At 39.5% G+C, this 20,292-nt stretch overlaps 1 protein-coding gene across 5 annotated transcripts in view; it reads left to right on the top strand.

The window, feature by feature from the left end:
* The first annotated feature begins 3,673 nt into the window (after positions 1 to 3,673).
* The window catches only part of LOC111875690 (probable phenylalanine--tRNA ligase, mitochondrial), a 33,555-nt gene continuing 16,936 nt past the window's right edge, over positions 3,674 to 20,292 (top strand). For 4 of the 5 annotated variants that reach the window (XM_023872130.2, XM_023872129.2, XM_023872128.2 and 1 more), the window contains exons 1-5: positions 3,674 to 4,325; positions 4,415 to 4,577; positions 7,424 to 7,555; positions 9,170 to 9,330; positions 13,160 to 13,282. In XM_023872130.2, coding sequence (XP_023727898.1) covers positions 3,774 to 4,325; positions 4,415 to 4,577; positions 7,424 to 7,555; positions 9,170 to 9,330; positions 13,160 to 13,282 — 1,131 coding nt within the window. In that variant the 5' untranslated portion in view covers positions 3,674 to 3,773. Of the gene's footprint in view, positions 4,326 to 4,414; positions 4,578 to 7,423; positions 7,556 to 9,169; positions 9,331 to 13,159; positions 13,283 to 17,913; positions 18,319 to 20,292 lie in introns of those variants that run through there. The other variant, XM_023872131.2, reaches the window with a different exon arrangement.

Genomic DNA, 20,292 nt, shown 5'->3' with positions numbered 1-20,292 from the left:
CTCAGCTAGTAAATAAATTGCAAGTATTTTATGTGACCTGAAGGTTTGTTACCACATTCAAAAAGAATGTGCTATTGGTCTCAATCCAAAATGAATGACTGCATGCATGCATGCATGCATAAGGAGTGGGCCATAATAATCCAGTCCTTGTACTGTGACCTTCAATGATCTGTTGTGCAATCCTTTTTCTGACGCTGATTAAAATGTGTTTAAATGAAACATATAGTAAAGGCCTTGTAGATAAATGTTTGCCTGATAAATTTCCTATCCAGAATGGTCTAAAACAAGGAGATGCTTTATCGCCATTCCTTTTCAACTTTGCTTTAGAATATGCCATTAGGAAGGTCCAGGGAAACCAGGTGGGACTGAAATGAAACGGGACACATCAGCTGTTGGCCTGTGCCGATGATGTGAATCTACTGGGTGATAATGTAGGTCCCATAAAGAAAAACACAAACTTTAATTGATGCAAGTAGAGGGGTTGGTCTAGAAGTAAACACAGAGAAAACTGAGTATATGTTGCTGTCTCATCACAAAAATGCAGGGGAAAATCATGACATGACGATAGGAACAAGATGTTTTTCATAATGTGACACAGTTCAGATATTTGGGAACAGTGATAACAGATCGAAACCTGATTCAGGAGGAAATTAAGAGGAGACTGAACTCGGGTAATGTTTGCTACAATTTAGTCCAGAACCTTTTGTCTGCTGTCCAAAAACATAGAAATTGTAATATGCAAAACTATAATTTTGCCTGTGGTTCTGTATGGGTGTGAAACTTGGTCTCTGACATTAAGGGAGGAACATAGAGTAAGGGTGTTGAGAACATTTGAACCGAAGAGAGATGAAGTGACAGGAGGTTGGAGAAAACTGCACACTGAGGATCTTCATAACTTGTATTCTTGTCAGAGTATAATTAGAATGATGAAGTCGAGGAGGATGAGGTGGGTAGGGCATGTAGCACGAATGGGGGAGACTAATGCACATAGGTGATTGGTGGGAAAGACAGAAGGAAAAAGACCACTGGGAAGACCAAGGCTTAGGTGGGNTCTCGACAAAATAAGAACTTTTCTTCTCAGATGCTTTTCTCTATGATGTACCAATTCCCTTCAGTCTTAGGCCTTAGTGTCTGCATTGCACAGTTCAACAGCTACACGATTCCAATCATTCTTCATTACTAGTGATTTAGGGCTTCAGGCTTCCCATGAATTTCAGCATTAATTTTTCTGAACTGGTTACTACAAACACAAATCACAGCATAGTCACATATAATGACTATATCAAGATTTCAAAGGGAGAATTGTTATATGGTGATTCACTCGGGTAATACAAATACAGGTAAGTCAATGATGATGGTACATTGCTACAAGTACTATGTTTTTGGACAATATCCATCGTCTGGAGATAGGGACTAGCTCTATCTATTGGACCCAACTGAGTAGGTTGTACTCGTACCTGAGGATGGGGACAGAATTCAGTCTCGGAAAAATAAACAGGACGGTTTTTAGAACATAGACAGGATGATGGATAAAGTCCAGAAACAATACTTATATGCTGCAGGATTTAAACTGTGTGGGGGTACCTTGGGGAAACAAGGCATGGAATATTAAAATATTCTCCAGCAATATACTGTGGGAATAAAGAGATAAGGGCAGTGACTACAGCTGACTGCCATTCAACGGGGGTTCCTAAGTGTCATGAGGACCTAGTATACCTACTTTGGCTTTGTTAAAAGTTGAAGTTGAAAATCTGATGATCGCATTTCTAAGACCTTCAGCCTTAAGTTTCCATGTCTTTATGCTGCATCTAGTTATACACTGATATGGCACAAGCCCTGCTAAATCTTGCAAAACTTAAAAATGGCCTGAAGATCATATTCGAGGGAAAAAGAATCATGTGAGTATAGTTGGTGGGGCAAGGAGTCTGTTCCCTCTTCCACATATTAACAGATGCTCCTGTATTTTTGTTTGGTAGTTCATCAGTTCTTTGTTTAGACTACCAAATAGTAACACACTGTGACAAGAGAAAACATGTCTTTCAGAACATATTCTGAGCACGTAATGTTTTCCTGTGTTGCTGAAAGTGCATGTAGCTACCTTCTGTCTGGTCATATCTAGAGCATCTGTTAACAATTTGTTTTACTGCAAACTGCTAGTGTACTTCAGACAAGGTAAGTCAGCATCAGAGTTACTGCTAGAATAAATGTGTCAACCTAGGAACTTACATAGTTTTGACAAGGTGAAATTATATTTAAATCATTACTCATTTCCTGAAATGTGGTTTACAAAATCCAATCAAATACACATACTCAATTGATTCTGTTAATTCCATAAACTTCACTGTTCAAGGCAGAATAAATTAAAACATTTCAGAAGACAAATGATCAATTACAGATTTTAAGAAGTCACTGTGCTTGCCAGTAAAATTGTGAGAATTTTCTTTAACTGCATCCTTAGCACTGTAAAAGGTAATAGTTAATTTTGCTTAGTGGGTCCACTCCGCATGGCAGCCAGTGATTGGCCTATTGCACCTGCCCCTGGTGATTATGATGATGGAGAATTTGGTGGAATGAGGATTGGCAGGGGAAACTGAAGTACTTGGAGAAAACCTGCCCCAGTGCCGCTTTGAACAACAGAAATCCTAGTTGACCACACCTGGGCTGCCACGGTGGGAAGCCAGCGACTAACCGCTTGAGGTATGGCACGGCCAAAGGTAATAGTTAGTGTTAGCTTGTGTTCAGACCTTAGCTATAATGTAAGTACCCAGAGTCTGCTAGAATGCTTCACTACCAACGAAGAGTAGATGGTATTGTGACAGGTCTCACAAGAGTTCACATACCTTGATGGTGTTAGCGAACAAACAGGTTGATAACTAAAAGAGCCACAGAGAGGAAGATGAAAATACTGACACATCAGGAAGTCATTAGGAAAGTAATGATTAATTTTTGTCCTGTAACATGCTGTCCATACCAAATCCAGGAAGCCATCTGAGAGCAGTTACTGAATTACTGGAAAAATATGTGTACCAACTGGTTACATGAGCATCATTATATGTTTTTGTAAGTTGGAGAAAGTAACCTTGGTGACAATCAATTGCAGTCAGCAACAGAAACTAGCATGCCTTCATGTGCTCTTGTCTCAACCCTCTGATACTGAGTATTTTTTGATAACATCCCTCATCTACAGTCAGGGTTTACATACAAGAAACCTATTCTGAATTTGATCTCCATCTATTGCATGCTTTGCGGACATATTTCCTACATCTCAGTATATTAGAGGTTGGTTTTCAGAAGATGGTCAGAGTACATTCTGTCCTTTATCTTCAATCGTGAATAGTGTGGGAAATTGTTTTGTGACACACATGTTTTTGTTCATGTGTTGGTACAAATGTTTATTTGCAGATTGTGTTGTATGTATACAGGTAGTATGGTTATGTTAATACTGTATCATATGATTAATTAATTTTTCAAGTAATGCTATTATTGTACAAGTATTAAGTATTTGCACTTGTTCCGCATCCCGTGCTTCCAACCACTACCTGGATCGACCTGGATCGCCTTGGATTTACGAAACGTAAATAGATACAAATTCAAACTGCCGTTCTGTTTCTAGTGAATTACGCACAGGTAGCAGCACATTAATGATGTAGCGACCGTAGCGACGGTAGCGACCTCTGTGACTACTAGTTTCTCTGTGGTTGTGTGTGTGTGTATCAACGGATACCAACGAAATGTATATATAAATATATGGAAGTGGTATTGGTCGGTTTAGAATGTTTCATAGAAGGTTAATTGTTTTATTTAAGATCACGCACAGACTTTATTCTTCAGCACGTGCACGAAGCGAAGAAACCGTCAAATATATATCCGTCAATGGTAGAGAGTTTCAGTGTGATTCATGGAGCAATGTCTCGTCAAAAATTCTGTCTCACTTGGGTAGAAATCTGCATTTACAACAGTATCACCCCTTGTCACTAATTAAGCAAAGGATTGTGAATCTGTTCTACAAGAGATTTGTTGGGCGTACAGGAAATCCAGTTTTCTCTGTGTATAATGACTTGAGTCCTGTAGTCTCAGTGAAACAAAATTTTGATAGCTTGCTTATCCCACCTGGCCATGCAAGTAGAAAGAAAAGTGATTGTTATTATATAAATCGTGATTACCTACTACGAGCACATACTACAGCTCATCAATCAGAACTTATAAACATGGGACTTAATAATTTTCTTGTTGTTGGGGATGTGTATAGGAGAGATGAGACAGACTCAACTCACTATCCTGTCTTTCATCAAGTTGATGCAGTTAGGCTTTGCAATAAAAATGAAGTGAGTTTCAAAGATATGCAAGAAGATGCCCCATTTTTCAGTGATGTTGTAAGTTTAGCATTAAATTTTTTTTCTTAATTTTATACTAGGTTTTCAGGTCCATTGAAAATGGTGATGAAATGCCTATATTTGAGAATAATGGCATCAGAACAGCAGAGAAACAGGAAACACATTCACTAGAAGCAAGTAAAATAATGGAAGAAGAGCTGAAGGCTAGTCTTGTTATGCTGACCCAGGATTTGTTTGGGCAAGGTGTGACTTTTTGTAACATTTTTGTAAGGATTAGCTCATTATGGCCATTTATTTGCACCTCTTTGTCACCTCCAGACTTGTTTCAGAATTTGTTTTGTGAGCATTTGACCCAACACAAACACATAATATAAAAGAAAATTTAAGTAGTCTGGTGTACCACACTGTTACATTATTTTCTCAAGTAATAATATAAATATGTGCATGTGTTTGTATTCATTCTTCAATTTCCAAATGGAACATATTTGTCATGTATATTTCTCTTCTCTGCCATGTAATACAATTTTGATTCTTATCTAATAGCTTCTCTGTCTCCTAAAAGGAAAGTGATAGTTCCACTTTGGTATAGACAGGGATTGAACAAAATAATGGAAACACTATAGATACTGTATATACTTCTTTATTAATATGGTGTTGGACCACCTTTTTCCTTCAGTACAGCAGGAATTCTTCTTGGAATGGTCTCCCACAAGTTTTGAACAGCCTCTAGCAAAATTTTATACCATTCTTCTTGAATAACATCTTCAAGTTGCTTCATAGATGTTAGAGGTGGGAGTCTGTTCCTCGCTCTGGTCCTCAAAACTGACCAGAGTGGTTCAGTGTTGTTCCAATGTGGTGACTGTGCTGGCCAGGGAAGTTCACCTTCATGCTCTTCAAACCATGACTGAACACTTCCAGCTCTGTGAATGGGGGCATTGTTATGTTTGAAAACTGCATTGATGTTTGGAAATAACGTCTGGTTCATGGGATGCACCTGATTACCCTACCTGTCCACATACTCCCTTGCATGAATTCAGCCATGAGGGTAATAATGGGACCAACAGAATGCTGTACTACGATACTTCTGCCCGAACCATCACAGAATCTCCCTTGTGTCCCACTGTTGGAAACAGGCATTCCGGATTGTAGGCTTCCTTGAGTATTCTCAAAACGTAAACTCTTCCTGATCTAGGGAATATTGTGAAGGATGACTCATCTGACCATAACACGCATGTTTCCAGTTTTCTGATGTCCAAGTTTTGAAACTTGGTCTTTCACACTAAGGGAGGAGCACAGGTCTTTGAGAATAGAGTACTGAGGAGAGTATTTGGACCAAAGAGGGAGGAGTGACTGAATACTGGATGAAGCTGCAGCTTCATTTCATGATTTGTACTTTCCATAACACATTCTAAAGATGATTAAGTCACAGACTTCACTTACCAACTGTGGACACCATGATCCAATAGAAAGGACCAAGACCAACAAATCTGACCCTGAAATATGCACACATCATCAAGGTACACCAACCTCAGAAGGTAGCTTTTATTCTTCATCATGAACACTCAACAAATGGAAGACATCAACAACTAAACTGTATCTAATACCCACACATGATGACTGCACTATTGTATTCAACTGCCAAAGGAATATCTACAAGTTTTTCACAGTTTTAACCTGCAATTTTAATTTTAGTTTTTAATTGTAGTATACCTGATGATGACCATATATGGCTGAAATGTTGTGTTAATAACATGAACAAATGGAGTGAAATATGACAGTGTGGTAATGACCACAGGGCTGTTGAACATAAACAGAAGTTACATTGAAGACAAACAAACTTAAGTAATGAATCAAGGATGATGATATATAGAATGCATGGGAATGATCTTAAATGTGTACAAAAATTTGTTTAGAAGACATGAATGAAACAGAATATAATATTAGAATGGATCTTCAAGAAATATGGTGGGAGGGTGTGGACTGGATTCATCTAGCTCAGGACAGGGACTAGTGACAAGTAGTTATGAACACAGTAATGATCCTTCAGGTTCTATAAGAGGTGGGAAATTTCTTGAGCAGATGTGACTGTTAGCTTCGGTTCCAAGGAGCTGGTTAATTAGATGAGATGGGTGAGATTTATTGCCCTAGTGGGGAAACCAAAGAAGATATGTAAAAATTTGGATAAACCCCATTGAAGGGAGCATTTAGGAGACCAGAGTATAAATTACAATAAAGTATATATTAGACAAACTGTGTGGAACTAGCTTAGGATAGTGTATACCCAACAGGCTTTTTAACCATATGGCAGATCTTTGGTTTCCATAAAACCATGGTTTGACTGGTTGCATAACTGTGAACCACTTGAGGAAGACTGTACCATGGAGTAAAAAGAAGTAAAGCTATCCCTGTAACAGACCGTGAAGGCCCATAGGGTTGTGAGACGTTGAGGGTTCCACATTATCTATACCAGTGTTCCGCAACCTTTTTCTACTCATGGCACACCATGAAGTATCCATGACTCAACATGGCACACCAAAATGTTATTCCCCTCAAAAACGCATGATATCGGACAATTAATATAAATACGTAAAGTGATCAACTTATTACTATAATATTATTATTTTATTATCATTAAACAGAAATCGACTCTTGCTTTTATTGACAATTAATGAACTGTAATTCACGTAGGATGTAGTAGAAAGTACACTTCTATTACTATTAAAGTAAATACAGTAATTCTACTCATAACTTCAGTGTGATGCTTGTGCCTGTGTAGCTGCACACAGGCGACTGATCCATGGTGGAATCGTTGACAACGCAAGTCTCATTTCTTTATCAGTGGATTTGAGCCGCTCCCTCTTTGATGTCTTAATTTCAGTTAACGTTGAGAAGCCCAGTTCACACAAATATGTAGTTGAAAATGGCAATAACACATTAATTGGTACTTTGATTTTTATTACAACTATTTGTATGTAATAATTTCTGCTCTTATGAAGATACTGAATGGAGGAGGTTTTATGGCAGTATAGAATTGAGGCACCCAGACTATTTGCTATGATGGCAAAGTGTTAATGATCTGTGTTTGTTAGAGGTAAAGTATCGTTGGGTGGATGCTTATTTTCCATTCACTCATCCTTCATGGGAACTAGAAGTGCATCATCAGGGTGAATGGATGGAACTTCTTGGATGTGGAATTATGGAGCAACGAATATTACAAAATGGTGATTATTTCCTTATATATGTTGTAATTAAGCACATTGTTAGAAATGCAAGTGGAGTTCCCTGTCAGTATATTGTTTGTAAACATTAAGGTAAGGATACAGTTATCCCTATGTTTAATTATGCTCCTGGCCATGAAGATGTATGCAGTGGAGAGATAGCTCTACACATTCTTAACCTCATCAGTAGATGGAGGTGAGAGGTCATCATTAAATCCTGGCCATTTTACCTCTACAGAAAGAGTGCCCAGTATTTATTGGACAGAAAGCTGGGTGGCCCAAGAGCTGGTCTGGATGCTGTGGAGAAAACAAAAATCTCTTTCCTCTGCCAAGAACTGAAACCTAATCCCTCAGTTGTCCAGCTTGTAGCATGATCACTATACTGAATGGTATATCTTGGCTCTTACTCATAAACATTAAAGGTGTGCAATTGAAATAAAACTGCATTACTTGTAAAAACAAATTATTACAAGTTATAAATTGAATTAATTTAATTTAATGTGAGAGTGTTCTCATGACAGTGACTGTTCTACCAGACCATCTGACTTTGCAGACCACCCCTAACCCCCTTTGAGCTAACTGAATACTTGTCTAGAATAAAATGGATCTGCTTCTGTACTTGCTTATGTGGTGGGTATTCAGGCATGGTCTTATCTTCCCCATATTACAAATTGGCTTTATTCTAGTGTACTTCACCCTACAGTTTCTCTCGCTGGACTCTTCCTCACATGAATCTGTTTCCAGTTTCTAAATTTACTCTTCCAGAAAATATAACAGTAAGACTTATATAATAAGGTAAAATAATGCCTTAAAATTGTTTGCCAGTTGGACCAGGCAGTTATAAGTCATAGGTATTAATGGGATCTGTGTATTATTTTATGCACCAGGTTTTGTATGAATTTTTTTTTAATTGAGTTTGGTTTCAGCGTCATCTTGTGGATCTATACATCCAGTCCCTCATATGCCTTCTTGGCATAATGCTTGATTACTCGTAGTTAAGCACAGGGACAACTTTACCTTACCTTTTTAGCTTCATCTATTCAGTATTTTTGACATGAAGCATGAATGGATGGAGATGATCTGTTTGTTGTGCATATATTTCATGCACTTAATGCAGTGATTGCATATAAATTTAAGACTTAAATTCTCCTTAATATGTTGTGTACATGCCACTGTGATCATCATTATTTCCTGTATAAGCATGGCTTAAGGGCTGGGAAGAATTTCAGTTTTATGCATGTGTTATTGCAGAAGTTTATGCTGACTACTTTTAGATATGCCAGAGCAATATTATGACCGTAACCTCGGTTTTGTGTTTTGAGAGGTATCATTCTAAGGAATATTATCAGAAAATATTCTAAAATCCCCAACAAGACTGAAGCTTTTATACATAAGTAACAAATAAAAGCAGGTTTTTGCTCAGTTCATGGAGAACAGCATTCTAAATATCTAGGACCTGGTTGCACTTAAACTACAAAACAGGCTAGTACACAATGTGTTAAATGTTTTATAATAGTATGATTATTCCATTGTTTCTCAGTGTATGTATCTGGAATATAAAATACAAGGCTGCCATTTCTACAGTTGTATTAAAAACAGTATGTGTATATTTTACAGCTGGTGCCCAAGATCAGATTGGATGGGCATTTGGTCTGGGTTTGGAACGTCTTGCCATGTGCCTGTATGATATCCCTGATATCAGGCTTTTCTGGAGCACAGACACAGGATTTCTGTCACAGTTTGAAAACAGAGATCCATATGATGACATTAAATACAAGGTAACAAAAGGGACACGCACAGTTCATTTTTCAGTTCTCTTTATGGCAGGCATGATGGAATGCAATGTGTAAGAGCTGTCTGAAAAAATAAAACTGAGTCATGCCTGTGTCTCCAGCTTCTCGTGAACAAATTAACGGGTGTCACCTTCGGATATGCCATCCCTAACATACAGGCCTATGCCTCCTGTCTCCAGCCATACATTTTCTTTCCTGACCTGTCCTATCAGATTTATCCACTACAGAATCTTAGTTCTGTAGTTGTAATGTTTGTTCAAGTACAGAGTGTTCATTATTCAGGCTTATCAGACGTCCAGGGAACTTCCGAGAATTTGCTCTCAGCAGATGCTCTAGCACCGACCGGCAAACAGGCGGTGATTCATGCGCTGATTCAGTCTGTGTTTAGCCTTCAAGTGTTTCAGAAGCTAAGTATAGTGCATTATTCTGTGACTTTATTATGGTTCGTGCGAGATACAGTTTAGAAAAAAGAGTTTTCATTTATGATTGTTATGTGAAAACACACTCATACAAATCATGCAGGAGAAAATTTCGGCTTAAATTTCCCGAAACAACATGTCCATCTGGGGATACAATTTCCAAATTAGTGAAGAAAGTTCGAACCCACGGCATTTTAATTGACAGAAAGCCGTTAAAAAGAAATCGTGTTTTAACTGAGGAAAAACTTGATGACATCGGTCATCGATTAGAAAATTCTCCTCGAAAATCTTTGCGGCGATTAGCACAACAAAGTGGTGTTTCTTTAGGCAGTGCATGGACAGCAACTAAACTGTTGCATATTCGTCCGTATAAATTTACTGTTGTTCATGAAATTAAACCTGTGGATTATGAAAAAAGAGTGAGGTTTTGTAATTGGTTTATCAATCATGTGCATGACGGACTTCTGGATCCTAAGCTGACATTTTTCACAGATGAGGCTAATTTTAATCTCTCGGGATATGTTAACTCACAAAACAACAGGTACTGGAGTAGTGAAAATCCTCATGCGCTAATTCAACTTCCCCTTTACGACCAAAAGATAGGCGTATGGTGTGCGGTTAGCGCACACCGTATCATTGGACCTATATTTTATGAAGGAACTCTTGATGCTCAACGATACATTAATGAAATACTCAACCAATTTTTCGTTAATTTGGCACCTGCAGAAGAAAGATTCGGTTATTTTATGCAAGACGGCGCGACTCCACACACAGCTAAGGAAACTATCCGAGCATTACGCGGTGTGTTTGGGGAATTAAATGGTGACGATAGAATTGTTAGCAAGGGTTTGTGGCCCCCTAGATCCCCAGATCTAAACCCCTGTGATTTTTATTTGTGGGGAAAACTAAAAAATGTTGTGTATGCCAACAATCCACATGACTTGGAGGCTCTAAAACAAAATATTCGGGAAGCAATTGACAACATCCAGCAACGTGAATTGCAACAAGTTTCCCAAAATCTGTTTAAAAGAATTCAGGCATGTCTCACAACAGAGGGCAGACATTTTGAACATCTTCTATGATGGTGAGTACAATATTAATTACTATATTTGATTAATAATTAGCGGAAGAAATAAATAATGTGCGCTAACAGTTCCGGCCGCGCGACAGCAATTTCCTCGGCAGGTGGCGCATCGCTTTCGCATGAAGTTGCCGACGGTAAAATCAGTGTCGAATCAGCCTCGGCTATGAACACTCTGTATTTTAGACCACACTCTCCACTACTGTGCATTCTGTTTGCGGTAATAGACTCTTCAGTAAGTAGTTGCAGAAATTACCAACAATTATTCCACTCACCACTTATGAGCCACTCTTGAGGGCTACTGATATACATAGGTGAGTCAAATGAAAACCGTAAAACTGAGATAAAATTTTGAGATATTGTACCATTGTCCTATAAGTTGGCAGACATGTTACCCTATAACCAGTGCCTCATATTCAGATCTCTTGAAGAATCATCTTCAACCTGCAGTCAGATCAAAGCAACAAGGACTTTTGACTAGAGGTGTCCTTTTGCAACAGTTGCAACAATCCAAGACTTGCACTTTGAGTGTCTTCCACATCCACCATACTCACCAGACCTAGACCCAAGTAATTACCACATGTTAGGGCCACTCAAAGAGGCGATGGGAGCAAACAAGTTCCGTTCTGATGAAGAAGTACAGCAGGCAGTGCATGAGTGGTTGCGCAGACAACCACAAGAATCTTTTTCTAGAGGAATCCATACACTTTGTAAACGCTGGAGGGCCTGTATTGAACGAAATGGAGACTATATAGGAAAGTGATATAGTTGTGTACCGCTTTCATTCAATAAATTAAATTGAAAGAAATTTTTACAGTTTTCGTTTGACTCACCCTTGTACATATTCAAATCCATGCTGTGAATAGTATCATTTATGTTTCTTTTTAATGGTTTCATACCACACATCTCATTCATGTGATTCAGAACGTTCACCAATGCCTATATTGATTTTATTGTTACTAATAAACGGTAAAGGATGAAGTGCCAATCACTGGCCAGAGCTTAATTGTGGCTATTCGTATATAACTCCTATGGTTCCCTCTGTTGCTCTCTTCATCAGAAATGTTATGTGCAATATAACTGAAACAAAACATTTCTTAAGGCAATATCTGATACTGAGAGAAGTCAGAACAAAGTACAGGATAGTTGAATTAGCAGTATTATTATTCTGTAGAGATATGGTGTCCATATTCAGAAATGTAAACATCTTGTCCCAAGCTCATACATAAACTTGGGGCCATGTTGCACCAGCACATGCAGGCTCTGCAGCAAAAGAGAATGTAGAAGTGTGTGACCCATCAATAATGTATAGGTTATAAATCATGGCTTTTAACATGGCCACTCCACAATGTGGTAACTGTTCAGTGTTCTGTAATCTAGTCAGCATTTATTTTGATCGGTTTAATATTGTAGCACGTATAGCCGTTGATGTGCAACAATCACAAGATGGCAGATATACCACGGCCTTTTCTGGGCAATGGCTCATTGAACATGTTCCTGTGAAACAAACGATGGAACAGTGCCTGTTGCTAGGCAGCAGATTCTTAATAATGCAACAGTTGCACTATCAGTGGAAGAGCTGTTTTCTATGTGGTCCATGCCGAGATGTTATTAGCAAGGGACAAGGTCGGTCAGTCCTGTACGAGAGTCTGAGAAGAGAGAACTTAAGCCAGAGGCAATCGAATAGCCATTGTTGGAGCTATTACCAGGAAACGTCTAGTAACAGACAGAGAACACTAGACTGTGTGCTCTGTTGAACTGTGAAGTGTGGAAATAGCAATATTGTTATAGTCATTTGTAGTTACAGCCTGTAAGTGGTCAATAAATCTATTCACCGATCCAAACCCCATCTATAGTCACATACTATGTGAAAGTATAAAGTCTTTCATGCACATTATTTTAACATTGGTTTGTGGAAGTACACCAGCAGCATAGATGTAAGCATAGTCGGCCGCGCCATAGCTCAAGCGGTTAGTCGCTGGCTTCCCACCACGGCGGCCTGGGTTCGATCCGGGTCTGATCAAGTGGGATTTGTTGCGGACAAAGTGGCGCTGGGGCAGGTTTTCTCCAAGTACTTCGGTTTCCCCTGCCAATCTTCATTCCACCAATTGCTCCACAATCACCCTCACCTATCATCTGGGGCTGGTACAATAGGCCGGAAGCCGCCACAGTACAAGGGACTTGGTCCCACCCCACTACCATAAAAAAAAAATTAGCTGGGGAAAAATTCTAGCTTATAATGTTTGTGTGGTCATGCATTATGAGTACCCCCTTCTATATGCTCCAGCTTTCATATGATAATTTCCTCTTCCAGCCAATCAGCATATATCCACAGTGCATCAGTGACATCAGCTTTTGGTTACCAGAAAATGGAGATTATACATCCAATGACTTCTATGATCTTGTACGTGATATAGGAGGAGATACTGTGGAGCAGGTAAGAATTATAGGAGGTTCTGTAATGAGGCAATTGTAAACACCGATCCACTTATGTCATCCACTGACTGCAGTCAAATTACTAGCTGATCTTACATTAAATTATTTAGTTATAACAGGTAGAAATATTAAGACTTTTCTATTCACCATTGTTAGGGCTCAACATAAACATTTGTCTGCTGATGTATGATTGGAACACACAGAAGATACTGACTGTATGCTGTATGTGTCTGTTATGACCCAAGGTTATGTACAAGTAGATATATTTTTTTGGGTAATGTGGAATAAGGGTATTTAGACTTTAAGATTAAGAAATAGAAATAATGAAATGTACCAGGAAGCAGGAGTTTGCACAGAAGTATAACGCCAGTGGTGAGGCAATCGCTTTGTATTCAGAATGTTAGCACGACAGCGTAATAACGCTGACATTGAGGAAGAAGCTATATGAAGTGGGATATAAAAGAACTATGGCAAGAGGAAAACACTGAGTCAAATAAGGTGGTAGACCTGAAAGAGTCAACTCCCTTTCGATAAACAGCCAATGAGTGGGCCACACCGACCCAAAATCACGTCAGAATGGGCGGGCCAATACACCCTGGAACCCAGCGAGTCAGCAAAAAGAGGGTACATAAACTTGAGAGGAATCAATCAAAAGACTTTTTTTTTTAATATTATTAATTGTCAGAGAGTCAGCCATAAGCTATCACCAAGAAGGTGATGGCGAGGGGTAGTGGTTGGTGTGTAGTGATGGTGGCCTGTTTCGTCAGCTCAAGTAAGTGAACGTACTTCATATAAGCCATGAACATTAAGTGTGATAATATTAAAGTGCAAACCCCAGGGAGAGAAAGTGAAGACTTGATGGACTAGGTTTACTGAGGGAGATAGATAGAGAGGTATTAGGTACCCAACAGCAGGGTGACAGGAGTAGGAGTAATGTGTGTGCTACAGGATAATAACCCAAATGTAATGCGAACCGACAAACGTTGGCAAAGTGTATATATATTAGCGACATAGGTGAATAGAGTAGGATAGAAATGCGCTGTGATGTTAACTGAACTTAGCCTCCCCTCAAGTGTTACCCTCCTCCTTGAATGCTCCTGCATCTCCCGAATCCTGTAGGAGAATTGCAAACTCATGCCAAGGCGGCAGCCACGTCAGTGATTGTAAATTTACTTGAACCCCCCCCCAACGGCCTAACAAGATGGTGACAGCGGTGAGACAACCAATCCACCCGTCGCAGAAGAATAATAATAAGTGGTGGCAAGGAGGGTTACCTCGATGCCCCATCACCACGACATAATAGTGTCTATGTATTGTCAGTCATCATGATCTGGATCGTGTTTCAATTCCGCCCTAGTCTTGACCTGTTCACCTTTTCACAGGTCTTCATTCAGGGATTTGGTAGACACATTCTTTCAGACGTTTCTTCTGATTTTCTCTACATTCAGTTACTTAATTGAGTTAAACATGTTTATTTAATATTTTCGCATGCCAGGAATCCGGAAATCCATGGAAATGCAATGACAGTGGCCTGTTGCCTAGGAATACCTTAAGCAACAAATGCATTTACCCGGAGATGAAACGACAACTGATGGTGCGTTTGGCTTTGACTATAGCAGAAGCAGTAATTGTGATACTGAAAGTGACGATAATTTTACTCACTAGTGTAAAAGTGAGCATTCGATAAACATATTTGACAAATCCGAGACCTGCGTGAATTTAATTGTTGTGTTACATAGGCAACATGCAACTTGCTGTTGGTTGTTTAGTGCATATGAAGGTAATATATTTCTCCTGTCTGCATTCTCATTTCTTAGTTTCTTTGGTTTACCTCTGGTGGCAAAAATGATGACAGGATTACTACTGATTTACATTATGCCATTTCCTCACCATAATCCAGTCACCTCTGTTAAATGTACAGATGGGATAAATTGGATTGCTAAAACATAAACCTATGTGAAACCGATACAGACAGATGATAGGGAAGTGGGTAATTAGTTTTGCTGTAGACTGTATAGAAAAACAAATATAATAAAGTAAAAATTTGTCCAATGCAAGGGTTAGGTTCTTTGAGAAAAGTACTGTCTCATGTTGGGTGTATAACGCGACAAATAACTTCACGCCATATTTGATATACCAAATTTTATCTCACACTCGCTCTTACAATCACACCATTTACAAGCTCAACATTACTGCCATCGGCAGTATCACAAATACTAGACTGCATACTCTTCCCTGGCCAACTCATAACTCCCTGTGAATAGTGTTCGCTGCTCCTTATTTAGCCTCGGCACAGACAAGACAGAAAACAGTTATGTGATAGGTACCGCTGTTGTCTGACGCCATGTTTGCCGATAGCCTAGCAACGCTGTCGGGAGTTGTTTACTGCTCCATAGCAACTGCGACATCCGTTGGTCACGTAACCACGGGAGTGGGCGGGGTGTTGACTGGCCTATTACTGTAGCAACGGCAACGCTCCAAAGGTGTTATGTCACCGCTAGCTGGGGAGGGGATGTCCTGCATAGCACAAATATGTCACAGTATATTAAGTCCCTGCTGGAGAGACTTAACCTTTATCCTACGGCCCTTTAAACTTAGGCTGTGGCAGCGGTACGGAATTATTTAAAGGGCCGCTCTTAGAAATCCGTAAAAGCTGTAAGTTACTTACTAATTTTGCTCCTATTTCTGCTATTTCTGTGATAATCGAACGAAATAAACGCTGTTTTTTTCTCGAAAGAATATAGAATCAGATATTGTAATTTACAGATTGTATAAAACATGTTAAAATTTTTGCACTGACTCCAAAAAGAAATTTGCCAATTTTTTTCCTTCTCTGCGAGAATTCATACGTTTTGGACACCCCTGAATGCCATTCGCTTGATGACGACACTTAGTGCAAGTAATGGTAACAGAGCGGATGTTGTGTCTAGAGACGTTATCGCAGTCTATGTGACGAACTACAACTGGAATGTGGTCAGTGGAAGAGAGATATAAACTCACGTGTTGTTTATAAATCTCTCCTGAACAATACGTATACTGTTCTTCTACAGTTCAATGCTAGCATTCTTTATGCATGCGTTGCCGTTGCCGTACTAACACAGCGTAATAGCTTAGTGGCTGGACGTGTTCAGTCGAGAGTAATTTCAAATTTCGTTCGTAACATGTGGTCCGTGTCGTTTGGGATATTCTGACATATTGCAGCTAATCAATGCCTCCGATACAGAATCCTGTACCGACAATTCTGAGAGTGACGTTGAAGGTAGCAAATCATAAAGTGATTTCGAAGAAGACCCATAATCTTCGTCGGCAACCTGGGGAGCACGACACCAGCGTGGCACGAGGAGTGTGAATAATTATTCAGATGGAGCTGTGGGCAAACTGTGGCAAACAGTTATAGCATCTGTCGTCGAACCTGGAAATGGACAAATAAGCTATTTCTCCATCTCCTTGGTCTGAACAGTTACATCCTGTTGTCACACAGAGAATTTCGTCTCGCTCTTGTGCGGAACATGCTGTTAGGGGTCCCCCTCGCCATCAACGGCCAGGGGTCGAACCCCTGCCGTTTTATGGGAGATATCTCGACTATAGAAGGCCAAACCACATCACTGGCCGACTTGCTATACTTCGCAATTGAGGTGTCGTGTGTGCTTTTCGCGTGGGACACGAAAGACCGCCCGGACAAAGTGCGTGAATTGCGAAATCGGACTCTGCATTTCCGGATTTTTTGAGAATTCCACACGAAGGCAACATTCCGGCAGATGATGCAGGCGGGAAGACAGACACTCCATGCAGATGGTGGCCAAAAATTATATAAGTAGGACATTATTTCCTACCTTAAAAATGTATTTCAAATAACGTCCGCACGCGTGGACTTTGCGACACCACATGGCGTCATTCGTACCGCTGCCTTTATATCTGCGACGACATACGGTGTCTTTTGTCGTTTAAAGGTTAATACTGTCATATGTTAGGGTGATTTGTCAGTGGGGTTTTGGATTTATTGACCTCTTTAACACACAACTTGTAACTACACGTAATTATAGCATCATTGCTGATCTCCACAAATCACTAGAATACACAGACTAGTGTTCCCAGTCTGTTACAGTCTCCACTAGTCATTTCCTGGTAATACTTTCTAACAATGGAGATTCAGCTGCACTGACTAAGTCTTCTCTTGAGATTTCCTTACAACTCTCTCAGTGCTTCACCTGACTAAATCCTAGGCTGGCGGCCATCTCACACCAAGTGCCTAGTATTCTATTCACAGACTGACTTTCAGCTTATTGTAGCTTTGCTGGTACTCTTGTTATACAGGGTTATTCAAAAAGAATGAACCGATTTCATGACGCATTGCTTCAGTTCTCAAGCATCGTCATGGAATGAGTCAGTGACCATTTGAAAGAGGAGTTATCTAAGTTGTGAATGGCTGCCACAGGGGCGCTGAAGTGGCGTCATTCTTCTGGCAACGTTCAGTTGTTCGTTTACCCTTGGAATGGTGAGTCCTCAGCAAAAGGTGTTCTGTGTTCTTGAGTTCACGAAAACAGATTTGATTGTCACAGTGCAGCGTGCTTTTCAAAGGTGTTCGGCATTAATCCGCCCTGTCCTAAGAACATTTGACTGTGGTTTTGACAGTTTCAGGATAGTCTATGTAAAGGAAAAAGTCCAGGACGACCATGAGTCTCGGAGGAACAGGTGGCGAGAATCCGTGCTGTGTTTGAGAGGAGCCTGCGGAAGTCAACAAATTGAGCTAGCCGTGAGCTTGCGATCCCTCAATCCACTGTCTGGCGTGTGCTAACAGTACGTCTACATTTGAAACCATACAGACTGCAGCTCGTTCAGGCACTTACCAATGACGACAAAAGGAAGCGGATGGAATTTTGCTATTCTATGCTGGAGATGATAGAAGACGAAACCTTCATTTCACGTTTAATTTTTAGTGATGAAGCGACTTTTCACTTGAGTGGCACAGTCAGTCGTCACAGTGTGCGTATTTGGGGAACAGATCACCCACATGAAACAGTTGAGCATGAAAGATTCCCCTAAGGTGAATGTCTTCTGTGCTGTGTCTCAGGACAAGGTTTATGGTCCCTTTTTCTTTGAAGGAAACACCGTTATAGGACAAACCTATCTCGATATGCTCCAAAACTGGCTCTTCACTTCACTGCAAGCAGATTCGCATGATTTCATTTTTCAACAAGATGGAGCACCGCCCCCACCTGATGGTCCGAGCTTTTTTAAATAAAAAACCGCCCCAGCGATGGATTGGTTGGAAGGGGGCCAAAGACCTTGCTCTTTGTGCTTGGCCTGCGAGATCCCCATACCTCACTGTGTGTGATTTCTTCTTGTGGGGATATGTAAAAGATCACATTTATGTTCCACCGCTACCCACTAACCTCGAAGACCTTAAACATCGAATAACAACAGCGATTAACTCAGTGCATCCTGATATGCTGATACGTGCCTGGGATGAATTCTCTTATCGCATTGTTGTCTGTGCTGCAGGTGGTGGCCACATTGAACACTTGTAAGACAGGAAATAAAAGTTGATTGTGAGTAGAATACTTGTGACTTGGCTGGAGTTTTGTATTACTCCTTTAATAAAATACTGCGTAATAAAATCGGTTCATTCTTTTTGAATAACCCTGTATAACCCCTTTGCACAGGCCAAGCACAAAACACCATTTCCAACAGTTCCTCAACTGTTGCTTGTTCCATAGTTGTTGCCTAGAAATGGGTCTATATACCACAATACAGCATGGGTGAAGTGGTGTCAGGAGGCCACACATTATTACCCAGATATAGAGATTTTTTATGTACACACAAGTGTACAAGTGCACTGTATACAAAATATGAACATGTACGTTTAAGATTTTCATGGTAGCGACTGTTAAATTTGGTCTTCTGGTTTGTGACACCATGTAATTTTGTGAGCAGATTTCAGGTGTCTTTTCCTTATCCCTTATCCTTGTGTTTCATGATCACCACCCTCATAACTTCCCTACATAAACATGCCTATTTCCAAACCCAAACTTCTGCTTTTGAAGATGGAGGCAGCATGTTCCTCTGAAATGTCTACAGTCACCTTCAAACTGTAGGGTGTCACAGACAAGAAAACCACAACTTTAAATAAAACATAAAAAAACCATGAACATAATGAATTTACATATACATAAAAATACTGTATCGTAAATGTTATGTCTGTAAATTATGAACCAATGAATTATAATTCAGTAGGAAATAGAGGGCTTAATTATCTGAGACAAAAGTATTGGCAAAGTGAGCTACAGGATTCTACTAAGAAGAACAAATCAAATTCAAGAAGAGCATGTTTGGCAAACTGCATAAATTTGAGTTTTAATAGTAGTAGTTTCTGAATGTATTGATAATGTCCTTCTGAAGATGGTCAGTCTAACTGAAGCACATAAAGAATGAAAGATTAAAAAACAACATTTATCAGTCACACTGGATGGCATTAATAATCTTTTATACTATTAATATTAAAAATATTGAAGACAAATATTACATAAATGCAACAAATTTTACAGCCCTTAAGTAAGTTTTTAATGAAAACAATACAAAAAATTACATAGTAATTAGATATCAAACATTAATAATATTAAATATCTTGAATTGACTTTTTAAGGCACAAAACTCAAACATTACATATCTGTATTATTTCTGTACCCAGGTTCACTGTTGGATTAATACCTGTTAAATCTGTTTAATTTTTGATTGCATGAGGGATGGAGGTTATTGTTTACTGCCAGCTGTGCTAAGATGAGCAGATGTACCAAAACTATGGTGGTGGGTGATAGCTAAACTGAAAATACTATTTAATGAATTATTTCAGAGCATTGCTCCCCTCACTGCACTACATTACAATTAAACAGAGCTCTAGATTTCAGTACAAATCTGTTATCATCTGTATTCATGTGATACACAATAACAAATTTATTAATTATCCCTTGTAGTTTTAGCCTTGTAAGAGAAGTTAGTCATGAGGCAGTGTAG

Source organism: Cryptotermes secundus, unplaced genomic scaffold, assembly GCF_002891405.2.
Source record: "Cryptotermes secundus unplaced genomic scaffold, Csec_1.0 scaffold449, whole genome shotgun sequence".
In the NCBI taxonomy this organism is placed as follows: Eukaryota; Metazoa; Arthropoda; class Insecta; order Blattodea; family Kalotermitidae; genus Cryptotermes; species Cryptotermes secundus.
The sequence above is the reverse complement of the archived record's forward strand: the minus strand, read 5'-3'. Positions and strand labels throughout refer to the sequence as shown.